General features: G+C 47.9%; 1 protein-coding gene across 1 annotated transcript in view; it reads left to right on the plus strand.

The window, feature by feature from the left end:
- Positions 1 to 7926, plus strand: part of ADCY2 (adenylate cyclase 2 (brain)) — a 420021-nt gene extending 412095 nt beyond the window's left edge. Inside the window, exons 23-24 of the mRNA XM_011940963.1 lie at positions 2764 to 2888; positions 7111 to 7926. Of these exons, the coding sequence (XP_011796353.1) occupies positions 2764 to 2888; positions 7111 to 7263 (278 nt within the window). The 3' untranslated portion in view covers positions 7264 to 7926. The remainder of the gene's footprint in view (positions 1 to 2763; positions 2889 to 7110) is intronic.
- Positions 7927 to 10500: the final 2574 nt, after the last annotated feature.

The following is a 10500-nucleotide window of genomic DNA, read 5'->3' on the forward strand; positions in this document are numbered from 1 at the left end:
GCCTCAAAAAAAAAAAAAAAAAAATTTTTTTTAATAAATAAATAAATGAGGGAAAGCTTTGCCTAAGATTTACAATCAGCTGTAGCAGACTAAGCAGTTCAGCAGTCAGAAATTAAATCTCCAGAAATACCCTCATCAATCTACAGTCCAACTAATGCAGGAAGGTGGGGGTCCTGGACCCAGGAGAAAATGTAGGGGGAAGAATCAATTAGTGTCGGTATCCCTATTTCTATATCTATGGTCCTCCTTCCCCTGACTCCCAGAACATCCACGGTCTGGGCATTTGGAGTTCATGGGACAAGGAACCATCCTGCCTGTTAAACTGGAGCTGGCAAAGAGCCTTGGCTTGTTCTTGATTAGAGAAGTTGATTAATCTTTTGAAAAGCTTCAGCTCCTGACAGCAGAAGCCATATCCACCTTCCACACAGGGTCAAAGCTCAGATGTAGACATGGAATCGCCGTGGTTTTATAATTGCAGTTATTAAAAGGGGGAGGTCCGCACAGCGTCTGTCACCTCTGTAGTTAGCAGTGGCCCAGGGCCCCTGCTCACCTGGGGGAGAAACACTTCCTCAACCTCCACCCCCCAGGCTCAAGAAATCCTCCTGCTTCAGCCTCCTGAGTAGCTGGAACTACAGCCATGCGCCTCGTGCCACCACACCTGGCTAATCTATATGTGTATATATATGTGTGTGTTTATATATATATGTGTGTGTGTGTGTGTGTGTGTGTGTGTGTGTGTATTTGGTATCTAATGCCTAGATAACCCAGGGTCCAGGAAACCTTGGACAAGAACTGGGCCAGCTGGGCTGAAGAGAGCTGGCTTCAAGCATGGCTCCAGCGACCTGGTGGTTAAGTTTCCTTAGAGGACACAGTGCGTGAGCAGGCTTATGTCACCCGGGACTGACCTTCCTCACTCTGATGAACGCTGAGCAGTCAAGCCCAGCTTCAAGGGGGCCAAGAACCCAAGCAGCAAGAACTAACAGGCTTTCCAAGGCTCGCCTGCAGCCTGGCTGTGTGTCCCTTCCCCTTCCTGTGGGAGAGCTCGGTTGCTTTCCCGCTGATGGCCCTGGCATTTTCTCCAAGTGGGAGGTGCTCAGGGACCCCTTCAGTCTTCTCTGTTCTACCCTCAACTTTTCCCCTAAGTGCCAGTCATCTTCCCATAACAGTTTCCCCAGATTTGTATCCCATCAAAATCTCATTCTCACACACGTCAGGACTCTTTCTTAATGCTGACATAGATGGGATCCCTCGCCAGCAGCAATGCACATTTGGGATAGTCCTTTGGAAAGTGGTTTAGAAATGACAGTCATCACCACAAACATGAAAACGTGTTCTTCCTGAATTCAGCAGGCTCGCCAGTGGGGATGCTATCCAAGGCAATGAGCCTAAAGGTGGGAGACGGCCATGTGCCCGGAGCCTGCTGTGGAGTTGGGGGAGTCGGGGCCTCGGGAGAAGACTCCATAGAGCCACCCACCTGCCTTTGGGGCCTGTGTCTGCCACCTGCTCCCTGTGTGAGGCCACTCCCTCGGCCTCCTGGCCTGAATGCCCTGAGAATGAGAGGAGCGCGTGTATCTGTAAAGCACTGAGAACAGCACGGGGGAGTGGAAAGTGCCCTGCTGATGTGGCTGCGGGGATAGATGTGCTTGTTCTTTCAGCACAGAATCAGGGCAAACCCTAAAGTCCAACAGTGGCAGAATAGCCAGTGGCATACATCCATGTAGTGCAGCCATTTAAAATAAAAACATTTGCTTCAAAATCAACATTTACTCTAAAACTCTTGGGAAATAGTATAGTAATCATCTCTTGCCTAAAACTGTATAGCAACACAGAAAAACCACTGCATTATGTTTAGTTTTGATGTTGTTGTTGTTGTTGTTGTTGTTGAGACAGGGTCTCCCACTTTTGCTTAGGCTGGAGTGAAGTGATGCTATCTGAGCTCACTGCAACCTCCACCTCCCAGGCTCAAGGGATCCTCCTGCCTCAGCCTCCTGAGGAGCTGGGTCTACGGCCATGTGCCATGCACCACCACACCTGGCCAATTTATATATATATTTGGTAGAAATGGAATTTCACTATGTTGCCCAGACTGATCTCAAACTCCTGATCTCAGTCCACCTGCCTTAGCCTCCCAAAGTGCTGGGATTACAGGTGTGAGCCATTGCACCTGTAATCCTTTAGTTTTTTAAAGCATACACATTTTATCTTATGCAAAATGATAAGTGGTCATGTAAACATGAATCAAGGTCTAGAAGATAAAAGAGGACAGATATTTTAACATTTTTGAGTAGGAAAAATAAGAGGAATTATTTTTCTTTGCTTTAGAATTTTATGAGTTGGGCTCATGTTTGTTTAATAACGATGATTCAAGAATGGTCCTATGAAACCATCCTGTTTAGACAGTAGCCATGGCCGGGTGTGATGGCTCATTCCTGTAATACCAGCACTTTGGGAGGGCAAGACAGGTGAATCTCCTGAGCTCAGGAGTTTGAGACCAGCCTGGGCAACATGGCAAAACTCTGTCTCTACCAAAAATACAAAAACATAGCCAGGTGTGGTGGCGTGTGCCTGTAGCCCCAGCTACTTGGGAGGCTGAGGTGGGAGGATCGCTTGAACCCGGGAGGTGAAGGTTGCAGTCAGCCAAGATTGCTCCACTGCACTCCAGCCTGGGGCGACAGAGCACGACTTCATCTCAAAAAAAAAAAAAAAAAAAAAGGACAGTGGCTGTAAGATGAATCTTGCTAACTCATCTCTGATGTGGCACAGGTATTAACCATGGACCTGTGATAGCTGGTGTGATTGGAGCTCAGAAGCCACAATATGATATCTGGGGCAACACCGTCAATGTGGCCAGTAGGATGGACAGCACCGGAGTCCTGGACAAAATACAGGTAATGCAGTGTACAGTCTGCGCTGCCTTCATCAACCATGTCTATTCTCTTGGGATCCATAAATAAGTATAATAAGGATACTAATATATTAAAACAAAGGAAAAAAGTAAACCTCGAAATTTACTTAAATCTTTTGGAGAACAATTTTTGGGGAAATGTCAGTGTCTGCATTGACTGTTAACAACAACAAAATTCTAACAATATAAAGGCTATTGCATTTGTGGAAATAAATGATCTAGCAGCAACCAGCATGATGGCACAACAGCCCTGAGTGTTTGGTATGGGAGTGGTGCCCTCTTCCACCTTTATTACTTCTCCTGGTGCCAATACCTTGAACAGGACTTTGCAAGCGAGAGGGATCATGCATCCAAAACCAGACACAACCCCCTACCTTCTTCTCTCAAGCTGAATTGGGATGAGGGGAAGTGGTAGGCTGGGGAGAGGTCGGAGATGAAATAGAAGGTTGATATGAATGGCAATGCTGAAATCCACCCAAGGAGGAGAAAGGAAGGTGTGACAAATGAAAAGCAGTGGTTGGAGAAAACTAAAATTATTTTGTATGACTATTTCCATTGCTCATTAAATCAATTATAATCGTGGTTAAAGTAACTATGTTACAATAGCACTAATAATATCATATTTTTAAAAGTATTTTAAAATCATGAAAAGATAATAGAAAAAAAAATCTGTTATTAAAGCTATGCTGAAACTAGTCTAATCTTCTCATGCAACTGCTCAGTTGATGACGCTGAAACTATCCCCCAAGCTACAAAAGAGCAGTGGTTCAGCCCAGGTTGACAGTGACGGAATATTCCGTACCCACATCCTGTGCTCCTCCCACGTGCTGTGGAGACTGCTCAGTTGCCCAGCTAGAACAAGAATCGTGGGGCGTTTTGGCAGCCTAGTCTAATCATTTCCTGATGGTACCAAGGCTTCCAGGACTTTCTGCATAAACATCGCTAGCCACTTCCGATGCCCAGGGATACTCCAGCAATCCTGGACAACCCCGGTTCTTCTCTTGGCAGGGAAGAGAGGCCTGCCTCTACCAAGGACTCACTTTCCCACCTGCAGGCCAGCCCATGTCCCCAACACAACACCCGGAACAGTCCAAAGATTTGTGGCAGTTTTTAATATGCTTTCCAGCTCCCCAAGAAGCTTTCAAGCACTTGGGATAAGTATCAAAGGCAATTTAAGTGAGGCAGGTCATGGAGAGTGCTGCCTCCTGGAGATCGTAAATCTGCTAGAGGTTGATGGTTGAAATGAGTTTGAGCTCATGTGTGTCTCAAAGAGGATATTGGGCTTCATAAAGCTCCATGTGACTCAGGGCAGGTGAGCCACCTGCACCGGCTCCATTGCCTCTGATCCCTGGAGGGAAAGAAGACCAGTTTCTGCCTGTCAGTAGGGAGCCATGTTTGTAGACCTGCGTTTGCTTCCCTAGCATGGGAGCTGGAAGGGCTGCATTTGGGTGGGTTTTTAAACCCGAAGGTGCGGCTTGCTTCCTCACTCCAGTAAGCTCTCTTTTCCATTTATGTGCAAAAAATAGTGGTGAGATGCCAGGAAAATAAAAAACGATGCCCAGACCATGAATAAGCTTCTCCCAAGCCTGAGGAACAGGTTCTTTTTATTAAAGGGCATTTAACTCCCAGCATGCTTGCTAGCCTGGAAACCCCGAGAACAGCAGAGCAAGCCCACTTAGCAACCCTGCAGGCCTCTTCTAGGCCTGGAGGCATAGAAACCAGCGTGCCTCGAGATGGACAGCTTCTTCCTCCCGGTTTCCCGTTAATCATGTGGCGCTGATCGGCGGGTGGTCTGGCATGATGAACACCAGTGGATAGTTTTAAAATGCCAGTGACATTAGCACCAGGAAATACCTCAACAGTTAACCCCAAAGCACCAAAAGATTGGTTTGTTCTCTAGATGGAAGGCCACTCGTCCAATAACCACAGAATTTGCAAACCTGAGTTTCTTGGTTTTCTTCATCTTCTTTCGGTTCTTATCCAACACACAAAGCACTCCCTGGGTTCCTGCCCTCCTCCCAGGGTTTGGGCCGGACCAGAGCAGCAGGACATGGGCATCTGGCACCTGTGCCTCCCTTTCCTTTCCGCTCTGCTCATCAGGGTCCCGAGGACCCACACGTGGGCCTTGTGCTAGGGGCTGTCCTTCCATGACATTGCAGAAAGGTGGATGATTCTTCCATAGCCAGTCCTTGACACCTGTGCATGGAGGATTCGCCCTGGTTCTGGGTGTCCCTGGATGCTGTCCTGGGCTCTCATGAACACAGCCCCTCATGGTTTCCTTGTACTTCTGCCTCTGCCCCCACAGCGGCATCTGCCCTCAAGGCCCCTCTCAGTCTCCAAGCCCAAGGAGGCTGGAGCTTTGCTGTTGACACGGCCCCCACCTTTGCACCTTCCCTGGGCCACACCACTACCAAAATTGTGCCATAACACCCCTGTTTGCCATCACAACACTGCTGTGTGCCGTGACAATGCTACGTGCCAGAACAACCCCGCCCTATTCCATAACACTTCTGTGGGCCATCACAACACTGCTGTGTGCCACGACAATGATGCTGTGTGCCATGACAACACTGCCGTGTGCCATAACAATGTTACCATGTGCCATGACAACACTGCCACGTGCCATAACAATGCTGCCGTGTGCCACGACAATGCTGCTGTGTGCCACGACAACACTGCTATGTGACAGAACAACAGTGCCATGTGCCATAACAAACACTGCTGTGTGCCGTAACACCGCTATGTGCCAGAACAATGGTGCCCTGTGCCATAACAATACTGCTGTGTGCCATAACAACACTGCCATGTGCCATAACAACGTTGCCGTGTGCCATAACAAACACTGCTGTGTGCCGTAACACCGCTATGTGCCAGAACAGCGGTGCCCTGTGCCATAACAATACTGCTGTGTGCCATAACACTGCTGTGTGGGTTGCAAGCTGCCCAGCCCTGCCATACCCACCTGGCACAGATTTGTCACTCCAGTGCTGGAGGTGGCCAAGGTCTCACAGGTGCCCTTGTTACAGCCGTGCCAGGTGCCTTCTCAGATGGAGCGGGAGGAGATTGCTCCTTTGTGCCTTATGTTTCCAAAGCAGCATTACCAGGGCTTTCTGTCTGTCCAAACTCAGACACCAGCTAGGGGAGACTGGGTGGAGGACCAGGTAGCCAACAGAGGGGTCTTCCCCGGCCTCAGACCACACCTGTGTGCCTCACTGGTTCTCTGCTTTTGCAGCTCCTCCACACTCAGGCAGCCCAAGCACAGGCAGGCGTGGGCCCGCAGTCCCAGACAAGGTGTCCTAGGGAAGGCGCAGCACACGCTGAAGCTGAGAGAGAGCGCAGGGCTCAGTATGGGACAGTGCATCTCCGCTGAGGAGGAAGCCGGGAGCCAGCAAGTTCACTGCCATCCAACCGGCAGGGCCTGGACATGGTTCGGCAGCCGGGGCCCTTGCCTGTCGGTGCAATGGCAGGAAATAAGTGATCCTGTCAAGCCTGCAGCCTGCAAGAGGGGCTGCCCTCCTTAGCCCCCCGTTTCAATGCAGTGAAGTGAGGAGACCTTTGAGACTCGACTGGGAGCGTCATGCTCGTGCGGACACCGGTGCCAATTCCCACAGTTCTCCCAGTTTTACCCCTTCACTCACAGGCATCAAACCTGACGGACGCGACCCCTTGCGGGAGTTGAGAGTGCTCCTTCTCAGGGGGTTCCTCCCATCGACACTGAAATTGAGTGTTAATGTTTATTATTTCATGAAAGGACATTCATGACAATTTATGAACATCATCCAGAATCCCACCACTCCAGCCTGTTTTGGTTTACTCTGTTTTTCCCAGGTCTCTTCAGTGTGAATACATAACACCATGTGGTTGAAAGCATAGCCTGGATCCAGGCTCAATTCCTTTTCTGGGTGAAATGGTTCGATATTGTCTCATCCACGATAGCATCATCGTAGCACCGCAGTTTACTGGAGTTACTTGAAGTTTAGGTTGTTTCCAATTTTTCACTATCCCTGCGCTGAATTAAAGAGCATTGTCCTTTACAACCTTTCTTTCTTGTGGATTACTCTCACTGTTCGACTGACTTCTCAGGAGTGGAATTCCTGGGTTGAAGAGCATGGCGCCTTTCTTCGGCTCTTCATCCTTGAGTCAGATGGGTTGTATCAATGTAGGTACTAACTAAGCCCGTTTTCCCGTGTTCCTGTGCCTTCTAGGTCACGGAGGAGACAAGCCTCGTCCTGCAGACCCTCGGATACACGTGCACCTGTCGAGGAATAATCAACGTGAAAGGAAAGGGGGACCTGAAGACGTACTTTGTAAACACAGAAATGTCAAGGTCCCTTTCCCAGAGCAATGTGGCATCCTGAAGAGTCACCTTCATTTTGGCAAGAAGACTGTATTTTCAGGAAGGTATCATACACTTTCTGACTGCAACTTCTGTCCCTTGTTTTCGATGTGCGTGCTCTGTCTGTCCTATGGAGCCTCTGCAGACTCGTTCCCGTGACCCAGTGGCATACCGTTTGGTGTCTGACGTGTGCCCAGATCGTTCTGCCACTTGCACTGTGCTTGCTCCTAAGCAAAAGGGAAAAGGAGCGTGCGTGATAGAAGAAAAGCATTGAGAGAACTAACAAAGAGGAGAGAGGTGAAACACACACATTCTTAAGGCAATAAAACTAGGGGGTGTATATTATCTTCTGGTGCATGTTCTTTTCTGGAAAATACGGTAGCTCGCCAACCGCATCTGCTCGTCTGACACTCAAACACGCAGTATTCGTGAATAAGTTGATTCTGTCCCTCACATGGAGTCTGTGCTCACCCATTGTCTCATTGCCAGTGGTGTCCAAGGGCCCCCGTTGGGACCCACGGCTCTCGTCCCTCTGCTCCATGTGTCTCATGCCAGCAGCACGTTGCCATCCGTCACCAGAGTTAGTCTTCACAGCCTAGGACCAGTTTTGTACCAAACTCGTCTGATGTTTTGATGCCATTTGTCTTTTGTAAAGTGAATTCATTAAAAGTTTGATGTACTTTGATTTACAGCGCCTGCATCTTTTATTTTCCTGTCTTCTTTCTTCTGTGGTTTGCTCCAGAATTAAAGTGTGTTTTCCATCCATTCTCCCTTTTGACACAGTTGTTTCGGAAAGAGCTCTCCAGAAGTCAATGTTGAAATGTAATTCAGATTAGGACACGGTGTGTGACGCAGATAATTGGTGACTCAGCTCCCTGGAAAGCAGGCAAGCATGTTGAATGTATCTAGTGGTCTGCTTTTAATTTGGGCGTCTCTAGAGAATGCTTTCAGGGAAAAATACTTTCATAGTAAAAAGATTCTCTGCGAGCAACAGTGCCCCCTCCGTCCACTATGCTCCTGTCTACAGGAATGTTTTGCTAGACCTGACAGAAATAGACTGTAAAAGAATAATGTGGAACCAGCTATGCAAATCAGTCTCACAATAGCGTGAACTAACTGAGAGAAGTACTAAGTCCCACAAACTGCCTGTGAAGTCTGAGAAGGCTAAAGAAGACACACAGCCAACGTTCATGCACTTTGAAAGACAGAAGATCTTGAAGAATTTGTTCTTGTAAATCCAATACAAGTTGTTTGGTACTTATAATATAAAGAAATCATACTTTGCCAAATAGTGAAAAGTAGAGCAATTATGTGTAATCTAATGTTTAAAAGCAAAACTGCAAATTGTAGCCCAGTTGGTCAAACTTGTTTTCTTTTTATAGCTCGTGGCAGGCATCTGTAAGAGGTAGAGGACCCAGATGATCTCTTAGGAAGCCTTTTATTCGTGGAACTTGAACTTGAAGCACAAGTTCCTGGTTTGATTCCTGGCTCTGATTTTTTACCAGCTGTGTAACTTTGAACACATCTCTTAGTCCCGCTTAGGAGTACTTTCCTTATTGGCAACTCATGGAATCGCTAGTGATTAAACGAGGCAATGACTGTGAGAGAGCCTGGCAGGGCCTGCACATTCACAGCACAGGCACAGCTGCTGTGCCAGGACTGTGACTCATTCCCAGTAAAAGGCACTTATCGAAGCTGATAACCGTCCTTTATCACTGAAGTGTGAGTAGAGCATGACTTATTTAGTATTCCGCCTCAGTGGGGAGTTTTTTGATCCTGTAATCACAGCTCAGCATTGGCCTTAATATCCCTAGATCTCCAAAAACCGTGGTTGAAGCAAGGGCTTTTCTCTTTCCTCTAATCGAAATCTGGACTAGGATGTCGTAGCATTTCTATGAGCTCAAACTGGCCATGGTGTAGAATGTGTAAGGATGAGCAGCAGGTGTGCCTCGTGGGTTGCTCCTGTTACATCCTGCTACACTCATCCGCAGGTCTCCTTGGGTAACCTACCTTGAGTGAACACCCCCAGCTTGGTGGTCCACCAAGTTCTCATAAACAGAGTCCCTCTCATACCCCCATGCGGTGCACTGAACTTGGGTTTGTGCTAACAAGAACTCAAAAGGAGAATTGTGCTCTCCCAAAGCCATATCACCAGTCTTACCAAACAATAGGCTTTTAAAAGCATTCAGAGTCATTGTCAGAATCCACTGTGGGAAGCTTTGTGTGCACCTGGGCCCTTCTAGGTGTGGTCGCATAGCAGCAGCCTTAGCATCCCCTGGGAACTTGTCAGAAATGCAAATTCTCAGGCCCCAGCCTGAAGGAGGACCCTGAATCTGAGATCCCCAGGGCGGGGGCCCAGCACAATTGCTATTTAGTGAACAGGTTCTCCAGGTGATTCTGATCCCTGATCAAGCTTGAGACCTCCCTCCCTCCCCAATGTTTTTGCAAATGAGGAAACTGGGGCAGAGTCATTCAGGCACACGTGTTCAGAGTTCCACAGTTGATTAGCAGTTGAGGCCAGGCTAGAATGGAAAACTGCCTGTTCCCTGAATCTAGAAGAGCATTACTCCTGCTCAAAGCTCCTTAAAGCTCTGGGCAGCTGAAAGCATCCCTGTGAGCAAAAATGCCAGGCAGAAAACTGGCAGTGCATCGCTCATCAGCCCAGGTCCCAGTGCCGTTGGTTTCAAGAAAAAAATCTCTCCCCAGTGCTCTCCTTAAAGTCTTACAGGAAACTTCTCATGGAAATTGCCTCCAGTCCAGTTACCTAAAAACCCCAGTGCTTTACATATCTGTTTAGAAGTGTCTAAGTTTTGTCATCAATCCACGATGTTATTCTTCCTTCCCAACTCACTGTGCTCCTAAAGGCAGCAACCATTCATCTTTCCTTTGCTCTGAATACACTGAATGACCAGGTAACATCATCAGGCCGGGTGCAGTGGCTCACACCTGTAACCCCAATATTTTGGGAGGCCGAGAAGAGAGGATCACTTAAGCCCAGGAGTCTGAGACCAGCCTGAGCAACATAGTGAGACCCCACCTCTACAAAAAAAAAATAAGAAAATTAGCTGGGCATGGTGGCACGTGCCTGTAGTCCCAGCTACCTGGGAGGCTGACGTGGGAGGATCACTTGAGTCCAGGAGGTGTAGGTTGCCGTGAGCCTTGATTATACCACTGCACTCCAGCCTGGGTGACAGAGCAAGACTCTGTCTCACCAAAAAAAAAAAAAAAAAAAAAAAAAAAAAAAAAAAAAAAAAGAAAA

The sequence above is a fragment of the Colobus angolensis genome, unplaced genomic scaffold (assembly GCF_000951035.1).
Source record: "Colobus angolensis palliatus isolate OR3802 unplaced genomic scaffold, Cang.pa_1.0 Scaffold196, whole genome shotgun sequence".
Taxonomy (NCBI): Eukaryota; Metazoa; Chordata; class Mammalia; order Primates; family Cercopithecidae; genus Colobus; species Colobus angolensis.